Source organism: Dendropsophus ebraccatus, chromosome 7 (assembly GCF_027789765.1).
Source record: "Dendropsophus ebraccatus isolate aDenEbr1 chromosome 7, aDenEbr1.pat, whole genome shotgun sequence".
Classification (NCBI taxonomy): Eukaryota; Metazoa; Chordata; class Amphibia; order Anura; family Hylidae; genus Dendropsophus; species Dendropsophus ebraccatus.
The window spans coordinates 33,087,896-33,114,764 of record NC_091460.1 but is presented as its reverse complement, the minus strand read 5'-3'; the positions used below and the strand labels follow the sequence as shown (position 1 = coordinate 33,114,764).

The 26,869-nt window shown below is 45.0% G+C and overlaps 1 protein-coding gene and 1 long non-coding RNA gene across 3 annotated transcripts in view; one reads left to right on the top strand and one right to left on the bottom strand.

Moving 5' to 3' along the window:
* IMMT (inner membrane mitochondrial protein) lies at positions 1–24,521 on the bottom strand. Of its 2 annotated transcripts, XM_069977239.1 has the most exons (15): positions 24,330–24,521; positions 12,947–13,017; positions 11,382–11,571; positions 9,326–9,443; positions 8,985–9,110; positions 8,479–8,598; positions 7,902–8,038; positions 7,667–7,770; positions 6,523–6,658; positions 6,263–6,392; positions 3,254–3,268; positions 1,787–2,010; positions 1,346–1,477; positions 1,137–1,266; positions 1–919 (listed from the first exon to the last, which is right to left on the bottom strand). In XM_069977239.1, the coding sequence occupies exons 1-15, from the start codon at positions 24,372–24,374 to the stop codon at positions 312–314; spliced, it is 2,286 nt and encodes a 761-aa protein (XP_069833340.1). In that variant the 5' UTR covers positions 24,375–24,521; the 3' UTR covers positions 1–311. The 2 variants fall into 2 exon arrangements, with proteins under 2 accessions (XP_069833340.1, XP_069833342.1); XM_069977241.1 differs by lacking the exon at positions 3,254–3,268.
* Positions 23,754–26,869, top strand: part of LOC138797291 (uncharacterized) — a 17,543-nt gene continuing 14,427 nt past the window's right edge. Inside the window, exon 1 of the long non-coding RNA XR_011363915.1 lies at positions 23,754–24,661. This is a non-coding gene — a long non-coding RNA (uncharacterized lncRNA). The remainder of the gene's footprint in view (positions 24,662–26,869) is intronic.

Here is a 26,869-nt window from a genome sequence, read left to right as displayed (position 1 = left end):
TGAATCTTATTTCTGATTTATTCAGATGTTTCAGGAGGCATAAACAGTAAATTATTAGAATTATTTTGGTTGGATCAGTAAAACCTGAATACTTAAAAACGTAATACAGGGTAGAGGACGTGACATTCCCGGAGTCTTCAGACATGATAAGGGAAAGTGCTGTTTCGGAGAGTGCAACAAATCTCTAGTGTAATCTGTATAGTTTACATAACGCCAAACAGAACTTAAATTAGGTTTATCTGGTGTGTGACCACTGGGTGGGAACCAATTCTGCAAAACACTTGGGGCATTACTTTAAATTTCCCTTTAAGTTACTGTACTTGTGTTGTACCCAAACCTACAGCACTGGCATAGGCAGATAGGATGTCTATGACTTGCTTTGTTTCTAGGGTAAGTCGGGCCTCGGTTATCCAGTCCTGAGCCACCCGTCTAGACTCTCCTCTTAACTGGTTAACAAATTTTGCCGCTAGCTCCAGGTCTCCATGTTCGATGCAATAGGAGGCATAAGAAAGCAGTTTAAAGGTGTCCAGGTCCTCAGAGGACAGCTCGCCGGGGGGTCGCAGCTGCTTAGGCTCAAACATTAGAATGGACTGTATATAGGAGAGTAGGTATTGGTAGAGACTGTTTCTGGTTTCATCAATCAGTGCCACCCGGCGGGCGAGATTACGGACGGTATAAAATCGGGCCCTCAGTGCCTCCTCGCTGTAGACGCCACGCTGCAGGGACTCTTGGGGCAGAGCGGTGGTCAGCGCTTCTGTGAATTCGTTGTTGGAGCAGCTTGCTCTTATTCCCTGGACGGCGCTCTCCAGGGGTTCGGTGGGGTGTTCACCTGACGCAGATCTCAAGGTGAATTTTAAAGCTTCAATAGAAAGCCACAAGTGATGGGCTTTTCTGGCCTCCTCTTCAGCAATAGCATGTCCTGCACCAGAACACATACAAAAAAAAATTAGCCAGCCCAGAATTGTGATCTAAAAATTTAATGGTGTCTGTACATTTGTGGTTTGACTAAGGACTATGGGTATTCAAGAGACACTACGGCTCAAACCTTCACCCACCACTTAATGAAGGAGGCTGCAGCTGTGTAATTTATAGGATTACTCTATGACCTCCTGGACTGGACCATCTACGACTCTCACCTTCAACAGCCTCCTCAATGCCCTTCAGCCTGGCATAGGCAGTGTTAATATCCAGCGTGAAGCCATCCAGCTGCTCCTGTGAGAGACGTCTAAACTGCATTTCTTGTTCTGACAGTTTCTCAGAGAGGGCCTGTGGATAAAAAGCACAATGTCAGTCTTGTCTTACTATAGCCGTCCGATTACGCACAAGTGCCAGGCACCGAGCTCACCTGCTGGTGCTCGGCCTTCAGCTCCTGCTCCTGGACACTGAGGACATCCCTCAGGTGGTCGGTGTGTGCAGCGGCCTGTCTACGCAGCTGGGTCCTCATCTCCGCCTCCATCACCTCCCGCACTTCCTCCACCTGCAATGCATCAGGTATAAGAAGCAATATAAAAAAGGCAGCTACCACCTGCTCCATGTATTTCATCTTAGGAAAGATATGTGTGTATCCCAGGCAGGTTTACATTCACTTATTGTAGATTTACCAACCACTTCTACTGAAAGTTTGTTCCAAGTATCTACTACTACTCCAGTAAAGTAATATTTTCTCCTGTTCCTTCTAATCTCCCACAAATAAACCTTAGATTGTGCCCCCTTTCTGCCCGTGTATTAAAGCACTACTAGTTTTTTTTTCACCTATACTCTTGTAAGGCTCTAATACAATGTGTACCTTCTTGTCCTGCTCCAGCTGGATCTCGGCCCGGTAATGCTCCAGCGCCTTGGACACAGCCGTCTCCAGAGCTTTGTTATCCTCCAGTTTCTGTCTCTCTAGAGCAGCCTGGATGTGCTGCTGCTCCCGCACCCGATAGTCCGCCAGCTGCTTGTGTAATTGGTCGATGCGGCGGTGGGCATGGGCGATCAGAGAGTTCAGGTCTTCGGTGCTCAGCTTGCCGGCTGCACAGGACAAGGCCAGTTATTACAGATACAGACAGTAGTAGGGTTGGATTTCTCCACCAATAGAGCACTGGGTAACAGCTGAGCTCAGGACACTACATCAGTTCCTGCTCAGCTTCTTTGGTAACTTTGCAGACCCTTTGCCTCCATACACTTTTTAAAATTGGTTTCCTGTGCACTCCTGTTGTACACTAACCAGCTCAGACTCAGTACAAGACATATAGTGATTGCTATTTATCACCCCCTTGGGATGGAGTTTGACTCCTCTTCTATGTATTTACAGCAGTACTCCTTTCTCCATGAATATATATGATGAAGTGATATTCTATAGGAAGAATAAATGAATACCAGGTGAAAAAAAAAAGAAGAAAAGTTGAGTCGTATAAGAAGTAAAAGAGAAACTTATTAAAGGGAAGGTGTGATCCCCTATATATTCTGATAAGAATTACAATATATGACCAAAGCACTACTGTCTCAGGACTGCGCTGAGGACAAGAGAGCAAGGTAACTTTGCGGTTAAGTCTTGACTAAAAATGTCCAACCATATTGTGTATACAGCTCATGTGCAAACCTCCACTACAAACAAGCTGTGTGCTTGGAGCCTGCAGTCACAATCCCTGCCATATACATTTGTTAGGATGTTAAGGAACAGGGGGCAGATGGAAGAGGCTATGACTGTAGGATCAGACTACTCAGGGGTTTGTTTGTAGTCTGTTACCATGGAGATAAAAATCTGCAAAGAAACCGTAGGCACACAAAATAATAAGACATTTATAATCAAGATAAACTGCAGAGTTGCTTTATTTTTTCATAAAGAAAATGTCTGCAATGGTGGAAAACTGCCTTTAAGGGTAAGTTTACACATGTGGATTTATGGAGGAACTGCTGTAGGAAACATGCAGTGTTTCTGCACCAGAACGGATTAATGTATTTAAAATCAGCTACAGATCTGGAGTGTGTGACCTAAGAGGTTATACAGAAGTACAATTAAAACATTAAAAGCTTTCTTCCAGAAACAGTACCACTCTTGTTCACAGTTTGTGTGTGGTATTGCTGCTCTAAGCCATTAAAATAAATGGATCCAAGTTGCAATAACGCACACAACCTGAAGACGGGGGGGGGGGGGGGAAGAGGCACACGTGATGTGGACAGACAACATGATGTGACATGCAGAGTAGAGGTTACACGGGCAGAGAGTACAGGAAGGTGTCAGAGTTAGAAGGGAGACAGGAGCAGAACTCACCTAAATCGGAAATCTCTGAAACAGAAAAAGGAAGGTTTAGAGAGGTTAATGCCAGTCCGTAAAGCAACTTACAAGACTCTACATGCAGGAATGCCACTACCCTCAACCCCTGGCGGAGGGCACTCCAGCATAGGCACCACTCATTCCCTACATACTGTAGATAGAGCGCTGGCACAGATCCCCACAATATATTGCAGCCCAGGATCAGGATCCAGGATGGAACTTCTCCATACAGGGATGTGGGGCACAGGGCGCTATGCTGGAGGCTGAGCAGAAAAGGGCGCTATAGTAGAGAGTCATTATGTCAGTCTGTTACCTCTACTGGAGTAAGAGCACAGATGTAAGGTTCACAGAACATGGGAGATTTCATGAAATGTTAATGGTGCCAAAAAAAAAATCTAGTCCGTTCACACATGCAAGAGTGGGGTGTAGTATACATCCCATGGATGCGAATGGAGTTCCCACAACCCTGATCACATTCTATGGAAAATTTCCAAACAATGGTACAAATTTTTGGTACCATTGTAAAAAAAATAAATAAATGAAAATCTGCCATGGAAATAAGTTGCACAGTACTTATTCCACAAATAATAATATTATTATTATTAATGTATGTATGTATGTATGTATGTATGAACTATGTCTATGAGAGTAGGGATTTAGAGACAAATGAAGTACATGAGTAATAACAGGAACAGACTGACATAATGAGAACAGTATACAAAACCCCTAGAAAGGATAACAGGAACAAATGTAACATACACGGACACTACACACAGTACACTACATATAGTAAATGAGAAGAGGATCTGTGGCCACACCTGATCTGTCTGTAACAGATGGGGAACCTTCGGCCCTCAAGCTGTTGTAAAGCTACAATTCCCATCATGCCTGGACAGCCAAAGCTTTAGCTGTCCAGGTATGATGGGAAATGTAGTTTTGCAACAGCTGAAGGGCCGAAGATTCCCCATCCCTGTTCCAGCATTTACTAGAACAGACAGGCCAGGGCTATGGCTGCACAATGCCCTGGGTCTCAGTGACATCTTTGTTTCCCCATTGCAAATGTGAGATACAGACATTGTGTCTCAGTCATGTTACTACCACACAGTGGATTAATGGCATACCGAACAGACTATGAGAAATTACTATTATGGAGGTCAAACAGTCCTGGGCCACACTACCTCTTCCTCCGCAGACTGCGTCTTGTATACCGCCATCTATTAGCAGCTGCAATGGCGAGAAGCTGTACAGAAGCAAATGCAACAGAGACATGCACTAACTAATGCAATGCAGCACAACATGCGGTTGCAACCTAGTAACACACATAGGAGGAATACGGGCAAAAAACAGCTAAGTCTACAGCACATTATGTTCTGCAATCTCAGTCACATGACAACTCTTTTTGCTTTCACCATATTGCATTATGACTGTGACCCTAGGTGGCGGAATAAGGAAGTGCACTCATGTCACATCTCCCTTGTATTCAGGCCGCTGGATGCAGATGAGACATGAGGCCCAGTTTCCAGGAGATTATATCTCATATACAAGTCACAGCATTAGAGATCTGTCTTGTATATACTTATCTACAGTGTACCTGAAGTGGATGCAATGGTTTATTTCCACTGCCCTGGGGTATGACCGCCTCTGTTCCCTACACTGGAGACTATTCTACTTATCCAGTACATGGCTGCATATATAACGCTTTATCCACTACCACCTCACATTACAGGAGGCTTAAACTAAGCGAGTGATGTAGAGTTGGTTATATAATGAGAAGTATGGCCGCCTGAGCAAAGGAATAGACTAAATCAATGGCATCTTTCATGATTCAGATATTCACAGTCAAAGCTGGACCCAGAGCACAGCCCCAGCCATCCTTGACTCTTCCATTAAAAGGGTGTTCCCACCTCTGCTAGGATATGCCATCACTTTATGATTGGTAGAGGACCCTCTCCCCCCCTTGCACTACACTACAGCCTCTTTAGCATTTCCACTGTGCAGACCCTCCTATTGGAATAGGGCTGGGCTGCAGTTTCCTCTGGGGCCACCACAGAACAGGGTGCAGCAATACACCAGCGCTGCAGCAACCTTATTATCCTAGCGATACCCTATCACTTTCTTAGACGGGAAGGAGCCCGTGATTGGTTTGGCTGATTATACATGATATTCTGGCAAAGTGTTTTGTACAAGAAAGGTAAAAGCACCAATTTGATCAATGTCCCTCCCAACAGGGAATTCTTCTGCAACCCCCATAGACATTAGGTTACCAGTGGACCATCCCAGACTGTAGTGTTACAGACCAGTAGCAAACTACTGCCCTCAGCCTATAAATAAAGCCATCACATGCGGTGTAGCACCATGTCAGCACTAGATGTTTCCAGCATGATCAGGTCTGACAGGAGGCATCACAGGAATTCAGACATGACTGACACGGAGAGGAACAAAGTCAGTGTTTACTTCATCGCGGACCCAGACAGTATGAGGCTCATGGTCCAAGCAAAGGGCAGAGACTACACAGTAGCACATGGAGGATGCCTGGGTACCTAGTATACCAGCCTTGTCCTGTCCAAGGTCATAAGGTGCTGTACATGGGAGACACGGTCAGTATAGATTGGCCAATGTCAGACTGGGAAGGGACACCCACAATAAGATGTACGGTAACATTTAGGTGGAAATTTTCCAGATCAGACAGCCCTTCCTTAGAGGAAAAAAAACTATGGCGACTGCCACTGGGGCTCACAATTACTGATACAGGATCATGATACAGGTTATGAGTATTGGCGGTATATGTACAAGGGCTTTTATTCCATGCCACACATCTCTATGATGCCAACGTCTGACAAATAATTGGCTTAACACATGGCACAATAGATATAAAATTCTATCGCAGAATTGCAGGTTTCAGCACTAATCTAGAGGCAACAGCTACTATGACACATACAACCCCATGAATAGTATGGGGAGTAGTCTCAGCCGGCCACAGTATGCAGGAAAGCTGCAGACACTTACTTAACCCCTTCCAGCCCGGCTGCACTTCTGGTGTAATACTATCAAGCTCCTTCTGGAACTCCTCTCGGGCGACGGCCACCAGTTCATGGTACTGAGCCACGATCTTGGCTTCGGACTGAGCGGATTGTACCTGCAATAACAGAGCACAGGGATACACTTGTCAGTACTTATAATACAGTTGTTAATCACAAATGTAAGGTCATGGGTAGAGAATATCTCTCCTCTGGAGTACACCTGTAATGTTATATACTATGGTTTACCTTTTTCACAACGTTATCCAGGTCCACAATCATGCGATGCAGATTTTCCTCAGCTGACATGATATGAGGTTTGGCGCCATTGACAGACGTTTTCTTGGTGTCATCAATAACACTCCGCATCCGCTCCAGCTCCTCTCTAAAACCAAGTACAGAAAGTCACTGATGTGCAGCAGGGGGCGCTCTGCTTGTCTTGTGAAAGATATTAATTAGACTTTATATATACGTTGTTTTAAGTACATCATCCTAACAGATACCTATAGTGTGTTGGGGTTTTTTATATGTAAGGTGTTATCCAGCAAAAAAAATTTTCTTTCAAATCAACTGGTGTCAGAAAGTTATATAGATGTGTAATTTACTTCTATTTACAAATCTCAAGTCTTCCCATACTTATCAGCTGCTGTAGGTCCTGCAGAAAGTGGTGTATTCTTTCAGGTCTGACAGAGTTCTCTCTGCTGCCACCTCTGTCCATGTCAGGAACTGTAAAGAGCAAGAAAGGTTTTCTATGGGGATTTGCTACTGCTCTGGACAGTTCCTGACATGGACAGAGGTGGCAGAAGAGAGAACTCTGTCAGACCTGAAAGAATACACCACTTCCTGCTGGACACACAGCTGCTGATAAGTACTGGAACACTTTTAAAATCCTCACTGGGGCCTACTTTCTTAGTCACTGCTAATTTGAATTTCAGAAACATAAAACAGTTCCCTGCTGCCACCTCTGTCCAGAGAAGAGGAGGTTTTCTATGTGGATTTGCTATTACTCTGGACAGTTCCTGACATGGACAGAGGTGGCAGCAGAGAGCACTGTGTCACACTGGAAAGAAAACAACATTTCCCTGCAGGACATACGGCAGATAAGTACTGGACGGCTTGACATTTTTAAGTAGAAGTAAATTACAAATCTATATAACTTATTGAAACCAGTTGATTTGAAAGAAAAAAGATTTTTGCTGGATAACCCTTTAAAAGGTTAAAGCGGGTTTTCTTCCCTCAACCTCTTATCCCATTTCCATAGAACAGAGGGTAACAAAATCATTGGCATGTGAACACTGGTATACATATGACTACAATATACTACTGTACTTCAAGATAAAGCAGCAGCAGTGGCAGGAAGCAATAGGTTTATACAGAACAGGCGGATACGAACTTTGCTTTGAGTAGAGCATCAGCTGCCTCATCCACAGCTTTGCTGCGCACCTTCAAGGCATCCTCCAAATCCCGCCACTGCAAGGACTTCTGCTCAGCAGGGACCTAAGAGGTAAAGGATGAGTGTTATCACCAGTAGGGAACAGGACTAGAAACCCATACAGCCATAAACTTTATCATCTATTTAGAGAGTTCCAGTAAGCTTTGATAAGGGAAAGAGCTGGGTATCCACTCACCTGGGAGTCATCCATGGCTTCCCGCAGCTTCTGGGCATGAAAGTTGACGGCCTGTACAGCAGACTCCTGAGAGGTGATGGCCTGGAGTGTGACGCGGGCGGTACTGCCCAGTGCTTCCTCTAACTGAGCGGCTATAGCTGGAAAAAGAAGGTGGTGACTTATAGCAATATACTGTACTCAGCCAATATAACTCATACATACATTACAGATACAATGAAAAGCATTACTATGCATCTAGTGTAGGGTATACATAAGGCAGTGCTGTACAGCTTACTAAAAGGCTAGTTCTATAGGAAACGTCTATGGACCACGATCTATGGAGGAGCTAAGTAGTAGCAGAATAATAGGGAGTACAACAATGTTGGTAAATCTCATCTATATATCAGAAAACAGGATAAAGGGCAGTGAACAAAAGCATATAGGTTCAAAAGTGCATGTAAAGGTCCCATTGAAATAAACAGGATGGCTGCTGTCTGCTCATTATGACAATAGTTGCAGTGTAGGCCCGGCCCAAAAAAAAACAACCGTATAACTAATTGTATAACTAATTGTAAAAAACAACCGTATAACTAATTACCTTCAATCTTTTCTTTCTCTGCTTTGTCCTGCTGTTGGAGACGTGCGGCCACCTCCTCGGCAGGGCGTTCCTTCAGGTGGTGAGATTCCTCATGCTCGCACTCCTTGCAGTGTTCAGCTTCTATGAAAGGGAGAGAAGAAACTGAGCTAGGGGCCCGCTCTTCTCATCAGTCCCATCTTACAAGCCACCACTATAATACAACCTGTAGCTGAGGAGATTAATCACACTGTATATGCCTTTCACCTGTCTATGAGGCAAGTCTGAAATTGCAGTTTATATCAGCAGTAATGAATAGGTCTAAGCTGCAATACCACTCTGAGCCTGTGCACAGGTATGGCAACTTTTGTGGACGAAAACAGCCATGTTTCCCGAACCTGGTCAACCCGTTTAACTCCGGATGATAGCCAAGATGGAACGACAGCTGCAGCATTTCAATGCCACAAAGTGGACGTTTCAGATTTTGATCTCTCCTTGAACCTGGAGGCATCTACATGTTGTGCATTTACCTGGATGTTTGGTCTTTTGCTCTGCTGTCTCGGATATCGTGGGAACCACTTCTTCATGCACCACGGCTGCTGGGACGGACACTGCATCACCGGTGGCAGAAAGGATCTGAGCTACATGGGATGGAGCTGCAAAGGAAAAAATACAACCCTTCATAAAGTAGAACAAGAAAAAAGGGTTTCTAATGCACAATGAAATAAAAGAGCTCCACACTGCATGGGCCAGTCAAGGTCTTGCTATAAACAAGTGGGGCTCATCCTGCACAGAGCGTTCCATTGTCAGGGTTACAGGCTTGTCCAAGATAGAAAACCCCTTTAATCCTTCTCATGCGCACCAAACTTACCTTCCACATGTTCAGCAGGTACTGGTGGCGCCTCAATACCTTGTTTCTTAGGTTGCTTGGATTCTCTCATCACGTCAGACACTGAAGAAATCTTTAGCGGACTGGAGGAAGCCTTCACCTGAGACCATAATCACAGTCATACATGACTTGTTCCATTGAACATATACATTATATATCTCAGCTAAAAAAGGCAATTGATGTGTGATTGGTGGGGTTCATAAGCAAAAGGGAGACTTGTACCACTGCATTAGCAGCACAGTGTCTATGAGAAAGCGGGAAGTTTACCCGCGAAACGGCTGTAGCCTGAGGGCACGGCATCTGCTGGATCTGTCTCCCCCTGTCCCACACCAATCTGTTTGATGTCACCCTGAATAAAGATACATACTGCCTGAAGACTGGTGAGTGCTACTGGTTACCTTTCTGTTGCTTTTAACTGGCTTGTGCGTTACAGTGTCTATGTGGCTGCACTTAATGTTACAGATGGGCCCATGGCAGGTCTTGCTGCCAAATTAATCCAATTTATACAAACCCTGGCAAAAAGTATGGAATCACCAGTCTTGGATGAGCACTCAGACATTTCATGCTGTAAAACAAACTCAGATCAAAAACATGATACAATATTAAGGTCATTCCAAAGTGCAACTTGTTGGCTTTCAGGAACACTCAAAGAAATGAAGAGAAAACATTGTGGAAGTTAGTGAATGACACTTTTATTGACCAAGCACAGGGAAATAAATATGGAATCACTTAATTCTGAGGAAAAAAGTGTGGAATCATGAAAAACACATAGACAAAAGACCATTCAAAATACATCACTAGTATTTAGTTGCACCACCTTTGGCTTTTATAACAGCTTTCAGTCTTTGAGGCATGGACTTGATAAGTGACAAACAGTATTCTGCATCAATTTGGTGCCAACTCTCTTTGATAGCAGTTGCCAGATCAGCTTTGCAGGTTGGAGCCTTCTTGTGGACCATTTTTTTCAATCTCCACCACAGGTTTTCAATTGGGTTGACATCTGGACTATTTGCAGGCCATGACATCGACTGAATGTGTCTTTCTTCAAGGAATGCCTTCACTGTTTTTGCCCTATGGCACGATGCATTGTCATCTTGGAAAATTATTTCATCATCTCCAAACATCTGTTCAATTGAAGGGATGAGAAAACTGTCCAAAATGTCAATGTAAACTTGTGCATTGATGGAAGAATTAACCACAGTCACCTCCCCAGTGCCTTTGCCTGACATGCAGCCCCATATCATCAAGGACTGTGTAAATTTGGTTGTTTTCTTCAGGCAGGCCTCTTCATAAATCTCACTGGAACGGCACCAAACAAAAGTTCCAGCATCATCACCTTGTCCAATGCAGATTCTTGACTCATCACTGAAGACAACTTTCATCCAGTCATCCACAGTCCATGATTGCCTCTCCTTAGCCCATTGGAGTCTTGTTTTTTTATGTTTAGGTGTCAATGCTGGTTTTCGTTTAGCTTTCCTGTATAAAAAACCCATCTCCTTTAGGCGATTTCTTACGGTTCGGTCACATTCATTGACTCCAGCTTCCTCCCATTTGTGCTTCATCTGTTTAGTTGTACTTTTTCGGTTTTCAAGACAAATGGCAAGGGAAAGAAAATAGACTGGGTGTGTCCTTTTTTTCTACCTCCATTTTGAGTGATTCCACACTTTTTTCCTCAGAATTAAGTGATTCCATATTTATTTCCCTGTGCTTGGTCAATAAAAGTATCATTCACTAACTTCCACAATGGTTTCTCTTCATTTCTCTGAGTGTTCCTGAAAGCCAACAAGTTGCACTTTGGAATGACCTTAATATTGTATCATGTTTTTGATCTGAGTTTGTTTTACAGCATGAAATGTCTGAATGAGTGCTCATCCAAGACTGGTGATTCCATACTTTTTGCCAGGGGTTGTATGTATTTTGTAACAGGTCTGATGTGTGTTAATCCACCCTTGCATATAAACACAAAGTACGGCTACAAGCCCGTGGTCGGTACTCTACTGCAGTGAAGCCAGAGGCATGGGGACACATGCTAACTTACTGGTATCTTTGGTGCTGGTAGGTTATATGGTGCAGGTCCTAGGGCTAGCTCAAAGAGTTTATCAGAATAAGGAACAGATTTCTCCACATTTTCACGGAACTTTGGATCCCAGTTGGCATAGAGTACGGTACCACCGACACCCCCACCTGCAAAAAGGAGCCCTGCGCCCACGATCTTCCCAGCCGAGGGCCTGAAATTAAAAAGATTTAAAAAAAAAGAAAAAAAAAAGACACACGTTATTCCATATAGCAGCGGCATACAGAAAGTACAGAATGTGTTTTAAAAGTCTGTATTTGCTTTTCTTGCAGCTTCCTTGCCATTTTTTTTCAGGATGTGTCAGCTCAGACTGCCTAGCATCCACTTCTATGGCCATGTAGGTGACCACCATCTGAATACATACACTTTAGGGGGAGATTTATTTAGGGGGGATATGCCCCTGGTGTATGGACGCTGTAACCCCCGTTTCCCTGAAGGGCGGGGGAGATTGGCGGGTGCAGCAAGGCGTTAACCAGGCAAAAATCTATACTCGCTCCAGAGCAGGTGTACATATTTGCACAATGCTTCTATTCTAGGGACATTTATGGAGTGCCGTCTAGTTCTAAAACTGCAGAGTCCTTTTATTTTTTCCCCTCAAAAAATGTGCCAGGTTTAAAGGGCTATTCCCATCTCCGCTTGTTTTGTTATCCCACATCCATAGTGAGAAGAGATGGAGACTAAAGCTACATATAGCATCTAAAGCTAGTGCTAGGGGTATAATCTGTATACACTGCGGATGGCCTATATACTTCTCAGCACAGTAAGCTGAGTGCTCAGCGCTGTAATGGAGACATCTATGTGCACAGGGTTCATGTTACACAGAAGGTAAGAGACTTTCAAGGGCACAGCGGCTTCAGACCTGCACAGCGCCGGATAATACTGGATAATGTGATTCCTGAGATATACAGGGCAAATAAAACCTGCATGCAGCAAAAAAAGAACATATCCAATAAACTAAGTGCAAAAAGTGTAAAATCAGCCAGAGGGGAAATTTATTCACACAATAAAAATCCAACAATTCCATAGGTGACATGTAGATCATTTATTATTAATAGTATCACCTTCAACACATCATAGGTACATCATAGGCCAGACACAGGAAAAGATGCTCCTGGGAATTCCATTCTGCTGATTTATGGGGGCGCCAGAGATCCACATTCCATATTGGCTGCTGTCATTGGGCTGTAGTCTGTCTATCAACTAGATCACCGCTCAGTTAACCAGCTCATAACACGTCTCAGCTATTGTGCAGGTAGGGACACACATAGGATGGCTGAATCGTTCCTGCAGCCCTTCCTACTTCTATCACTGACTGCAAATAGAGATGTTTGGCTGATGAATGAGAGGTTGGAAACATGTAAGAACCATCGCTCTTTCATCAGCAGGTCACTGGGCCCACTATACAAGGCAATAAGAGCCTGTCCATGTGATGAAGCCTACTGAGGTTAAAGAAGTGCTGCATATACCATGGACCCCACTTAGCGCCTGTACAACTATGCAATACGTGTATAAACCAGAAACCACCATACCCGGATGACTCGGTGGAGTACGCTCTTGTTGCACGGAGGGGGTTAAGTGATGTCTTCACATGCAGGCATTCCTACAAAAGAGAAGAAAATGCGTGTATTATCCATTAGTAACGTATTTCAGCAGCAGTTTAAGGCTGGGGTTGCATTCTTTTTTTCTCCTTTGGATTGGATTTATAGGCCAAAATATGTGCGCAATATTCATTCATCCATCCATTTTTTTTTAAACATAAACCCAGGCTGCAGCACACTTTCACAGTCTAGCCCTGGGCTATATGTGACGGCCACAGCACCAGGCTGCATAAAGACAAAGTGCTCTCAATAATCTTCCCTATGAGGACCCTCATGTGGTGGGATGCATCCAAATGTAATCCTTTCCTATAACCTGCCGTAGTGTAGATGTTACAGCAGTATTACAGACACTGGCAGTAGTGTTTCCCCAGTTCTGTAGCCTCTGGGATCGGCCACAGAGATGTGGAAATGATCCTTCTGAACTCTACCATTTTCTATGATGTCTTCTCATATCATTATTGCTACCGTTATAGACTGGACAGTGATCCCAAGGGACCTGAAGAAGGAACAGTATTCGGTACACTATAAAGAGATCCTAAAGGACAAGGTGATGGAAGCAGCGTGTAAGTAGGAACTATGGGAGGAGATAGTGAGATATTCATCCAACTCTGCTAGAAGCTGCTTCCATACAGTGACTCATGTCCTCCATGCTTGGTGGAAGCATCATGTCTGCTATATCTGTGCCAGCTGAGCTGTGTTCTCCCTCTTGTATGTATCAACCTAGAAACAAGGCCTGAACTGGGGAAGTAACCAGGCAGGGAGACACATCTTCCACACTGATGCACATACACTCAATTCTGTACACCACCCGGATATCACCGGGCACACCAGGAGGAGACAATTCGGCAATGAAGTGACTGACAGCTGCTCATCTCCTCCTCTATGGGGAGAGGAGTAACGCAGGCTACATGAGAAATGCAATAAAAAGGAAACCAATGCCAGCATGACGTCAGGCTCAACCCACTGCAATATGGTGCGGAAATAGTATGGAGTGGATATAGCTTCTGTGCCAGCTGTAATATACACCTGGCCTGGCTGCAATAGCTGCGACTGGAGAGAACAGATCCTAACCATTAACCATAAAACTCTGATTTGGTATTGGTGTCACTGTAATGGAAATTATATAGTGAGCAGTGAACACTTTAAAGGGAACCTGTCACCCCCCGTGCTGGGGCAGAGCCCGGCCGACCCCCCGGTGGAGACCCTTATACATACCCCGTGCACCGTCACCGTTGGAAGCCCAGTGCATGCTCATCAGAGATGAGTCCAACGCTCATAGAGAATGACGGCTCCATTTATTCTCTACGAGTGTCAGACTCATCTCTGATGAGCTCACGCTGGGACTCCGACGGCAATATCTCGGCAACGGGAGCGGGTCCAGGAGCGGGACTTTGTGCACAGGGTAAGTAAAAGGGTCTCCACCGGGGGGGTCGGCCAGGCTCTGCCCCGGCACAGGGGGTGACAGGTCCTCTTTAATCACTTCAATAAGATTGCATACTATAATACATGCAGATACGTTATGTGTGAACCCACCCGTGCACTATGTAAAATAGCTGCAGTTGTTTGACACGGCTGTTATCTGCGGTGTTAAACGGCTGTTTTACAAGTTTCTGCGGCTGGAACTGGATTTCAGGCACCTTTGGGTGTGCCTACAACAATTAGCCATAGACCTGGCAGCCTGCAGCACAGCCATACATTGTGTCACAGAGGGTTAACTACGGACACTGTTTGCCGAACTGCAGCTGTAGAAAATTGACAAGTTCATTCTTTACAGCTGCAGTGAACAACGGCCGTAGTGCACTCTGTGTGTGAACACTACGAACGTTTTTGAGTTGACAACTACGGCCATAGTTTTCCGTATTTTTTACACTGTGCGAACATAGCCTTATAATGCTGCGTGAGGCCTAGTCATCAATTAGTCATCTGGGCGGGTAGCCCCCTGTGACTAGACATGGCTTTCTGTCAGTGCGGGGGTGACTGACAGGCAGAGACCCATTAGTGGCTTCTCTACCTGTCAATCATCCTTGCACTGCACGCTGACAGGCAGAGAGCCATGACTAGTCACGGGGGGCTCACCGCCCAGATGACTAGTTGCCGCCCCTCTCCTGGCCTGGCGCCATGCACTGCTGCAGCCACTGCTGGTATGCTCCGCAAGCTGCACAGCAGATCCACACTGTGCTGCTGGGAACCATATCAGCACAATCATGCTGACTGGTCCCTTTAAACATTTAGATAAGTCAGATTTGATCTGTTGGGGTCGGAACACTTTTCCTCTGTATGTGTCTCTGCCATTTATTTTTATAGTAGTAGCACTGCATCTGTATTTGCAAGGCTTACGAATGCTGAGCTGGCAAATCCGTGTTGCAAACTAGAAGCATATAATGCAGGGATGTAGAACCTGTGGCCCTCCAGCTGTTGCAAAACAACAATTCCCATCGTGCCTGGTCATCCTGAACTTTCAGCTTGAAGCTCTCCAGGTATGATGGGAACTGTAGTTTGCAACAGCTGGAGGGGCCGCAGCTTTGCTATACTCCAAATAATGACTTGGATCCTAGAAAAAAAAAACCACAAATGTGTGCATGGGGGCCACTGAAATCAATGGTTCCTGTAGTATCTGAAATTGTGGATAGTATACATTTTTTATATATATATAACTGTGTGCTAGTAGCTAGTAGGAGTGCACCGTTTCATCCAGTAAACTCCAATGTACAGTATAAAGCCTAGACCCCAAAGTAACAGTTCTCGCCCCTGTTGGCGCCTATAGATTCCTGTATAATACATGCTGGGAGCTTCTCTGGCTGGTGCTAAAGCTTTGGCTGCCTAGGCATGATGGGAGTTGTAGTTTTGCAACAACATCAAGAGATTGGACACTGAGGCCCCCTTTACATGTCCATGTCAGTTTTTACTGTCAGGAAATCCCGATCAGGAGGCCTCCAGGAAACCATCAGGATTTCCTGACAGTAATCAGTTTTTACCTTTAGGAAACCATCAGGAGTGTTTTCCTGATCCACTTTGGGATTTTCTGAGCTCCCATAGACTTCTATGGGGCCACACCTATCCTCACCTATCATCCTGAAAGGTGTCACTGCTCAATGCAACCCTATGGGTCGTGAAATCTTGGTAAGAAATCGGGACAGATTTCCCTGAAGTGTGAACGGGACCTGAAGCTGTTCAATGTTTTCCTCACACCCGTGATCCCATAGAGTTACATTAGCTTTAGTATTACACTGTGGTCTAACAAGACTGAATCAGCCGAGGCATGGCCTTGAAGGGATCCTCCAGCTTCATATAGTAGGCCTCTGCAGTAATCCATGGACTATACACGAGGCTGAAGTTGGTTTCTTATTCGGCCAGTTTCTTATTCGGGGCTGAAGTTGGTTTCTTATTCGGCAGTTTCTTATTCAGAGGATTTTTCTTTTTCCTGTTTTAGCTATTATTCTTACAGAAAATGAATAATATTCATACCCTACCGTAAGTGAGGGGCCCTGAGAGGACTGGTGATAAAAATGGCAAAAAAGACCCCACGGTTGGCATAAAAATGGGCATGAAAGTAAAACCACAAAATTATTATTTAAAAATAAAATTGACTTTGGGCCACTGATCTCACACTGATAATACACAGAGAGGGATGCCCCGCATCACACCCAAGAGAGTCCAGCCTGGCCCAAAGTGGTTCTGGGTATAAAAACTGGCATCAAAGTGGGCACATAGCCATTTTTCATGATTTGAATAAGTAACAGGTATTTTCAAAGGGTTAAATGAGTTTGGGCCACTGATCTCACACTGATAATACACAGAGAGGGATCCCCCGCATCACATCCAAGAGAGTCCAGCCTGGCCCAAAGTGGTTCTGGGTATAAAAACTGGCATCAAAGTGGGCAGATTGGCATTTTTTCCTAATTTGAATAAGTAACAGCTGTTTTCAAAGGGTTAAATGAGTTTGGGCCACGGATCTCACACTGATAATACACAGAGAGGGATCCCCCGCATCATACCCAAGAGAGTCCAGCCTGGCCCAAAGTGGTTCTGGGTATAAAAACTGGCATCAAAGTGGGCAGATTGGCATTTTTTCCTAATTTGAATAAGTAACAGCTGTTTTCAAAGGGTTAAATGAGTTTGGGCCACGGATCTCACATTGATATTGCACAGAGAGGGATGCCCGGCATCATACCCAAGAGAGTCCAGCCTGGCCCAAAGTGGTTCTGGGTATAAAAACTGGCATCAAAGTGGGCACATAGCCATATTTCATGATTTGAATAAGTAACAGCTATTTTCAAAGGGTGTTCAGTGAGTTTGGGCCACTGATCTCACACTACGTTCACACAGATAGGCATGCCCTGCATTACATCCAAGAGAGTCCAGCCTGGCCCAAAGTGGTTCTGGGTATAAAAACTGGCATCAAAGTGGGCAGATTGGCATTTTTTCCTAATTTGAATAAGTAACAGCTGTTTTCAAAGGGTTAAATGAGTTTGGGCCACTGATCTCACACTGATATTACACAGAGAGGGATGCCCCGCATCACAACCAAGAGAGTGCAGCCTGGCCCAAAGTGGTTCTGGGTATAAAAACTGGCATCAAAGTGGGCACAGAGCCATTTTTCATGATTTGAATAAGTAACAGCTATTTTCAAAGGGCTAAATGAGTTTGGGCCACTGATCTCACACTACGTACACACAGATAGGCATGCCCCGCATTACATCCAAGAGAGTCCAGCCTGGCCCAAAGTGGTTCTGGGTATAAAAACTGGCATCAAAGTGGGCAGATTGGCATTTTTTCCTAATTTGAATAAGTAACAGCTGTTTTCAAAGGGTTAAATGAGTTTGGGCCACGGATCTCACACTGATAATACACAGAGAGGGATCCCCCGCATCATACCCAAGAGAGTCCAGCCTGGCCCAAAGTGGTTCTGGGTATAAAAACTGGCATCAAAGTGAGCAGATTGGCATTTTTTCCTAATTTGAATAAGTAACAGCTGTTTTCAAAGGGTTAAATGAGTTTGGGCCACTGATCTCACACTACGTTCACACAGATAGGCATGCCCCGCATTACATCCAAGAGAGTCCAGCCTGGCCCAAAGTGGTTCTGGGTATAAAAACTGGCATCAAAGTGGGCAGATTGGCATTTTTTCCTAATTTGAATAAGTAACAGCTGTTTTCAAAGGGTTAAATGAGTTTGGGCCACGGATCTCACACTGATAATACACAGAGAGGGATCCCCCGCATCATACCCAAGAGAGTCCAGCCTGGCCCAAAGTGGTTCTGGGTATAAAAACTGGCATCAAAGTTGGCAGATTGGCATTTTTCCCAATTTGAATAAGTAACAGGTATTTTCAAAGGGTTAAATGAGTTTGGGCCACTGATCTCACACTGATATTACACAGAGAGGGATGCCCCACATCACATCCAACAGAGTGCAGCCTGGCCCAAAGTGGTTCTGGGTATAAAAACTGGCATCAAAGTGGGCACATAGCCATTTTTCATGATTTGAATAAGTAACAGCTATTTTCAAAGGGTTAAATGAGTTTGGGCCACTGATCTCACATTGATATTACACAGAGAGGGATGCCCCGCATCACATCTAAGAGAGTCCAGCCTGGCCCAAAGTGGTTCTGGGTATAAAAACTGGCATCAAAGTGGGCAGATTGGCATTTTTTCCTAATTTGAATAAGTAACAGCTGTTTTCAAAGGGTTAAATGAGTTTGGGCCACTGATCTCACACTGATAATACACAGAGAGGGATGCCCCGCATCATACCCAAGAGAGTCCAGCCTGGCCCAAAGTGGTTCTGGGTATAAAAACTGGCATCAAAGTGGGCACAGAGCCATTTTTCATGATTTGAATAAGTAACAGCTATTTTCAAAGGGTTAAATGAGTTTGGGCCACTGATCTCACACTATGTACACACAGATAGGCATGCCCCGCATCACATCCAAGAGAGTCCAGCCTGGCCCAAAGTGGTTCTGGGTATAAAAACTGGCATCAAAGTGGGCACATAGCCATTTTTCATGATTTGAATAAGTAACAGCTATTTTCAAAGGGTTAAATGAGTTTGGGCCACTGATCTCACATTGATATTACACAGAGAGGGATGCCCCGCATCACATCCAAGAGAGTCCAGCCTGGCCCAAAGTGGTTCTGGGTATAAAAACTGGCATCAAAGTGGGCAAATAGCCATTTTTCATGATTTGAATAAGTAACAGCTATTTTCAAAGGGTTAAATGAGTTTGGGCCACTGATCTCACATTGATATTACACAGAGAGGGATGCCCCGCATCATACCCAAGAGAGTCCAGCCTGGCCCAAAGTGGTTCTGGGTATAAAAACTGGCATCAAAGTGGGCAGATTGGCATTTTTTCCTAATTTGAATAAGTAACAGCTGTTTTCAAAGGGTTAAATGAGTTTGGGCCACTGATCTCACACTGATATTACACAGAGAGGGATGCCCCGCATCACAACCAAGAGAGTCCAGCCTGGCCCAAAGTGGTTCTGGGTATAAAAACTGGCATCAAAGTGGGCAAATAGCCATTTTTCATGATTTGAATAAGTAACAGCTATTTTCAAAGGGTTAAATGAGTTTGGGCCACTGATCTCACACTACGTACACACAGATAGGCATGCCCCGCATCACATCCAAGAGAGTACAGCCTGGCCCAAAGTGGTTCTGGGTATAAAAACTGGCATCAAAGTGGGCAGATGGGCATTTTTGTCCTATTTTGAATAAGTAACAGGTGTTTTTCAAAGGGTTAAATGAGTTTGGGCCACTGATCTCACACTGATAATACACAGAGAGGGATGCCCCACATCACATCCAAGAGAGTCCAGCCTGGCCCAAAGTGGTTCTGGGTATAAAAACTGGCATCAAAGTGGGCACATAGCCATTTTTCATGATTTGAATAAGTAACAGCTGTTTTCAAAGGGTTAAATGAGTTTGGGCCACTGATCTCACACTGATATTACACAGAGAGGGATGCCCCGCATCATACCCAAGAGAGTCCAGCCTGGCCCAAAGTGGTTCTGGGTATAAAAACTGGCATCAAAGTGGGCACATAGCCATTTTTCATGATTTGAATAAGTAACAGCTGTTTTCAAAGGGTTAAATGAGTTTGGGCCACTGATCTCACACTGATAATACACAGAGAGGGATGCCCCGCATCATACCCAAGAGAGTCCAGCCTGGCCCAAAGTGGTTCTGGGTATTTTGTGAATAAATGTTTAGCGCCGCACTATCCCTTTAAGCAAACAGGGCTAAAGTACTCAGGAGGCATTTGTCAGCATAACAGGATCCCAGAATTCGCTGTCCCATCTCGTCTTATTAAACATTTCTCGGCTAACCCTGAATACATTTCTATAATAACAATACCTGCAGCAATGTTTTCTGCTGACAGGTCTGCTTTAGGCTATGTTAGGCCTCATTCACACATCCATAGTTCAGCCAGTGAATACGGACCTGTAATGGTGGACCGCACTATGAATGTGCAGTAACAGTGCTACGCAGTTTACGGAGCACTATGTAGAAGACAATGATTCGTGCCGCAAATGCAAGTCCGCACTATAATCTATCCTTTATTTTTTTGTAGCGCGGGACGTGGACCTGAACACTTGTACAGATGTGTGAACAGGGCCATTGAAATATATTTGTCCTATGTGTTGCCTGCAATGTCAGGGTCCCCTTGTAGCCATATAGGACCCCTTTGTAGCCAGTAAGACTGCCCTTGTAGCCAGCAGAACCTGATTACGGGAGCATTGATGTCCCTGTACCCAGTGGGATTAGCAGATGCATGCTGCAATACTAATGATCGCACTGCGCACGTGTAGGAAGGCCGTTCTGGGTACGAGAGATGGCTTTGCCCCCAAGTGCTGACGTCACCATACCCAAGAAGATGAAAGGAAGTAGGACATCACTGTAAGAAAGGTTGCATCATGTGACTGGACCAGCAATCTCCGAGTAAAGCCAACAAGGAATATATAAGTTCTTTAGTTAAGGGTTAATTTTCGTTCTTTTTTTTTCAATTTTTCCAGGAATACCCCTTTAGGCTATGTTTAAACAAAGTAAAAATAAGGGCAAATAATGACCATTATTACAGGGGAACTGTCAGCCAGTTAGGTTAATCTAAACTGCTGATAGCTCCCTATTGCACCAAAAACACCATGGATAAAGGTGTGTTTTACCTTAATCCTCATTACCGTTTCAGTAAAGTTTGGCATTTGCTCCAAAGTCTGGTAAGGACCCACAGGGCATCCCTCTCTGTGTATTATCAGTGTGATGCGGGGCATCCCTCTCTGTGTATTATCAGTGTGAGATCAGTGGCCCAAACTCATTTAACCCTTTGAAAATAGCTGTTACTTATTCAAATCAGGAAAAAATTCAAATCTGCCAACTTTGATGCCAGTTTTTATACCCAGAACCAGTTTGGGCCAGGCTGGACTCTGTTGGATGTGATGCGGGGCATGCCTATCTGTGTATTATCAGTGTGAGATCAGTGGCCCAAACTCATTTAACCCTTTGAAAACACCTGTTACTTATTCAAAATAGGACAAAAATGCCCATCTGCCCACTTTGATGCCAGTTTTTATACCCAGAACCACTTTGGGCCAGGCTAGACTCTCTTGGATGTGATGTGGGGCATCCCTCTCTGTGTATTATCAGTGTGAGATCAGTGGCCCAAACTCATTTAACCCTTTGAAAACACCTGTTACTTATTCAAAATAGGACAAAAATGCCCATCTGCCCACTTTGATGCCAGTTTTTATACCCAGAACCACTTTGGGCCAGGCTGGACTCTCTTGGATGTGATGCGGGGCATGCCTCTCTGTGTGTACGTAGTGTAAGATCAGTGGCCCAAACTCATTTAACCCTTTGAAAACAGCTGTTACTTATTCAAATCATGAAAAATGCCTATGTGCCCACTTTGATGCCAGTTTTTATACCCAGAACCACTTTGGGCCAGGCTGGACTCTCTTGGATGTGATGCGGGGCATCCCTCTCTGTGTATTATCAGTGTGAGATCAGTGGCCCAAACTCATTTAACCCTTTGAAAACAGCTGTTACTTATTCAAATCATGAAAAATGCCTATGTGCCCACTTTGATGCCAGTTTTTATACCCAGAACCACTTTGGGCCAGGCTGGACTCTCTTGGATGTGATGCGGGGCATCCCTCTCTGTGTATTATCAGTGTAAGATCAGTGGCCCAAACTCATTTAACCCTTTGAAAATAGCTGTTACTTATTCAAATAATGAAAAATGGCTCTGTGCCCACTTTGATGCCAGTTTTTATACCCAGAACCACTTTGGGCCAGGCTGGACTCTGTTGGATGTGATGCGGGGCATCCCTCTCTGTGTATTATCAGTGTGAGATCAGTGGCCCAAACTCATTTAACCCTTTGAAAATACCTGTTACTTATTCAAATTGGGAAAAATGCCAATCTGCCAACTTTGATGCCAGTTTTTATACCCAGAACCACTTTGGGCCAGGCTGGACTCTCTTGGATGTAATGCGGGGCATGCCTATCTGTGTGTACGTAGTGTGAGATCAGTGGCCCAAACTCACTGAACCCTTTGAAAATAGCTGTTACTTATTCAAATCATGAAATATGGCTATGTGCCCACTTTGATGCCAGTTTTTATACCCAGAACCACTTTGGGCCAGGCTGGACTCTCTTGGGTATGATGCGGGGCATCCCTCTCTGTGTAATATCAATGTGAGATCCGTGGCCCAAACTCATTTAACCCTTTGAAAACAGCTGTTACTTATTCAAATTAGGAAAAAATGCCAATCTGCCCACTTTGATGCCAGTTTTTATACCAAAAACCACTTTGGGCCAGGCTGGACTCTCTTGTATCTGATGCGGGGCATCCCTCTCTGTGCAATATCAATGTGAGATCCGTGGCCCAAACTCATTTAACCCTTTGAAAACAGCTGTTACTTATTCAAATTAGGAAAAAATGCCAATCTGCCCACTTTGATGCCAGTTTTTATACCCAGAACCACTTTGGGCCAGGCTGGAGTCTCTTGGATGTGATGCCGGGCATCCCTCTCTGTGTATTATCAGTGTGAGATCAGTGGCCCAAACTCATTTAACCCTTTGAAAATACCTGTTACTTATTCAAATCATGAAAAATGGCTATGTGCCCACTTTGACGCCAGTTTTTATACCCAGAACCACTTTGGGCCAGGCTGGACTCTCTTGGGTGTGATGCGGGGCATCCCTCTCTGTGTATTATCAGTGTGAGATCAGTGGCCCAAAGTCAATTTTATTTTTAAATAATAATTTTGTGGTTTTACTTTCATGCCCATTTTTATGCCAACCGTGGGATCTTTTTTGCCATTTTTATCACCAGTCCTCTCAGGGCCCCTCACTTACGGTAGGGTATGAATATTATACATTTTCTGTAAGAATAATAGCTAAAACAGGAAAAAGAAAAATCCTCTGAATAAGAAACTGCCGAATAAGAAACCAACTTCAGCCCCGAATAAGAAACTGGCCGAATAAGAAACCAACTTCAGCCCCGAATAAGAAACTGGCCGAATAAGAAACCAACTTCAGCCCCGAATAAGAAACTGGCCGAATAAGAAACCAACTTCAGCCCCGAATAAGAAACTGGCCGAATAAGAAACCAACTTCAGCCTCGTGGACTATACAGGGTGAGTCGCCTGCAGATAAATGCAGTACATGAGAAGTTATCTAGGAATAAGAGGACACCCAGCAGTCAGGGGCTGGCACAGAGCTGGGTGACCCCGGCCCACAGTCTGGGGGTGACACCCACTACAAGGTCACGTCCTCCATGAGCCGCACTGTAGCCCTCAGCGGCCGTATACAGGACCGGACTGACACTACGGGGGACACAGCTGCAGAGAGCGCCCCCTGCAGTCCCTCAGCGCCCCGTCCTGACACTGACACCGAGCTCTCCTAGCATCTGTCCTCAGGACTTACAGCAGTACAGAGCTTTCGCCGGCCAAAGCCAAGCTTTCCTATTGGACAAGCTTAACGTCAATCAGAACAAAACGAAACCTTACTGGACGGCGAATGCGTAAGCCCGCCCTTAAACGTAATACGGTTGAAAGGTCAATGAAACGTTCAGTGATTGGATGGATTAGCAAGAACGGCGCAATGTGATTGGCTACAGTGACAACTGGGATGAGAGCCCGTTGGCTTGTGGCAAAAGCAATACGCGGTGTTCTGTGAGGCCGGAGCGGCCGGTATGTCACCGGAGGATGGATCTCCAACATAGCTGCCCGTGCCGGCATGTGTCCGCCGCGCCGCATCCCTCCACCCAGCCGGCCTGAGTTAAAAGCACGCCATGTTGTGATATTACCTTAGCCAGCGCCGCCGCACGGGCCTTCCTGCACACCCGAAACATGTTCCCAGCAGTAACGGGGAGGAATCAGTCCGGTGTCCGGCTCAATACAACATGTCCCGGTACGGGATGAATGAGAACAGTGACCGCGCAGCCCGAACTGACACCGCCCACGCCTCCTTGTCTAACCACACCCCCTCTAGACAGCAACGTGCTATTTTTTTTTCAATAACTTTATTAAATCCTTTACATAGTGCGGGTGAAACATCACAACTGTGTCCATGATTTTTTTTTTATTGAATAACTTTATTAATAAAAACGTCTTCATGAAGGTATTCTGTATGTGGAGGGTGAGTTCTATCCAGCTGTCTTATAGTAGCTTTTTTTTTATATACAAGTGGTACCTTGGTTTAAGAGCTCACAGTTTTTCAAAATTGTGACTTGGTTTAAGAGCTCCCTGTACTGGGTGGGAGGAGGAGTGGAGGAGGGACATGGTCTGCATAGCGGGGTCTACAGCCCTGTACTCTGACCCAGGAAGTGTCCCTCAGCTTCCAAATCATAGCAGATCCACTTCAGGCTGGGGCTTACATCAGGGGACAGGACTGTGGAGGTAATCTCTCCATAGCTGTAACCCCTCTCTCCCCGGACAGAGAGTGCTGCATGTATGTGCCCACATCTGCCCTGCTCATTCCTTTATGCTCCCTGCAGTTTCTGTCAGCCCTTGTGTTTCCCATCCTCTCCATTACTGTACAGTAAGGCCCCGTTCCCACTGAGCAAAGGTAGCGGAATTCCGTGACGGAATTGTCCGCCGCGGAATGCCGTTAGCATGTTCATTCTTAAGCGCGGACAGGGCAGGAGCGCGCGCCTCCCATAGACTCCCATTATGAGCGGGAGGCTAACGGCATTCCGCGGCGGACAATTCCGTCACGGAATTCCGCTAGCTTTGCTCAGTGGGAACGGGGCCTTACTTATAATATCACAGATTCTGCTGTTTCTGAATGTTTGTTCTATCTGTTTTTCATGTTATTCAGAATAATAAATCATTATTGTTGGGGTGTGGAACCAATTGTCTGCATATCAGTGATTTCTTATTATCTCATTTGGTTTAAGAGTGGATTTGGATTACAAGCACGGTCCTGGAACAAATTATGCTCGTAATCCAAGGCACCACAGTATATGTTTTGAGTTAATGACATTGTGTGAGGGCTTTTTTTTGGGGGGGGGGGGGGGTATTGATGATCTTTAGGGTGTACACTTTTTGTACACTATTAATAATAATAATAATAATTTTTTATTTATATAGCGCCAACAGATTACGCAGCACTTTACAATTCTGGAGGTACATACATAGACAAAAAATCGACATTACAGAGATACATATAATTATCCATACATGAGGAGTAAGGTCCCTGCTCGCATGCATGAGCTTACATACTATCAGGAGGGGGTGCAAGACAAAATGGCAGAGGGGCAAAGTGCATCGTTGTTCTTATGTTCCAGCCATCTTTATAAATAAGGCAGTGCGGGTAAGGGGGGGTGAACCTGTCACTAGCCAATGCCTGCATGGACAGGTCTAAGTGCTTAAATGCTTGGTGTGTGTGTGCGCGTGTATGTATGTGTCTGTGTGTGTGTGCGTGGTGGAGGTGTGTGTGTGTGTGTGGAGGGGGGGTTGAGGGTTGAGTCAAAATTAGGGAACCTGGTAAGCCTGTTTGAACAGATGTGTTTTGAGGGCATGTTTGAAGCTTTGTGTATTGGAGGTGAGTCTGACAGTCTTGGGTAATGTATTCCATAGAACTGGTGCAGCTCGGGTGAAGTCCTGGAGACGGGAGTGAGAGGTGCGGATCAAGGTGGATGTTAATCGTAAGTCATTAGAGGAGCGTAGGGCGCGGGTAGGGCGGTAGACAGAGATGAGGGAGGAGATGTATGGAGGTGCAGCACTGTGGAGAGCCTTGTGGGTGAGCAGGAGGACTTTATATTGTATCCTGTGTTTAACAGGGAGCCAGTGTAGTGACTGGCACAGGGGGGAGGCATCAGTACAGCGGCTGGACATGGGGATGAGCCTGGCCGCTGTATTGAGAATGGACTGGAGAGAGGAGAGTTTAGAGGAAGGAAGGCCGATTAGATTAGTATTGCAGGGATGGTGAACCTTTGGCCCTCCAGCTGTTTTAAAACTTCAATTCCCATTATGCCTTGACAGCTAAAGCTTTGGATTTGGCTGTTCAGGCATGATGAGAATTGTAGTTTTGCAACAGCTGGAGCATAGAAGGTTCCCCATTCCTGCCCTATTGCATTGTGGGAGATCCTGAACAGGACTGACAGCTGTCATCCTTAATGCCCACGGTTGTTATTGTCATTTTCTGAACAGTTGTGGTCTGTGTGCTAGGACTTCCACCGTCCACTAGAACATGCTGGGAGAAGCGCTTAGCTGAGTGCTTTTCTCTCTGTCACTTCACTGCAGGAGATGGATACTACAGGAAGTCTATGGAGCTTGTCTTGTGGTGGTTCCTAAACCCTTCCTTCGATTAGTAATACTACTCATACACCATATATATATTCTT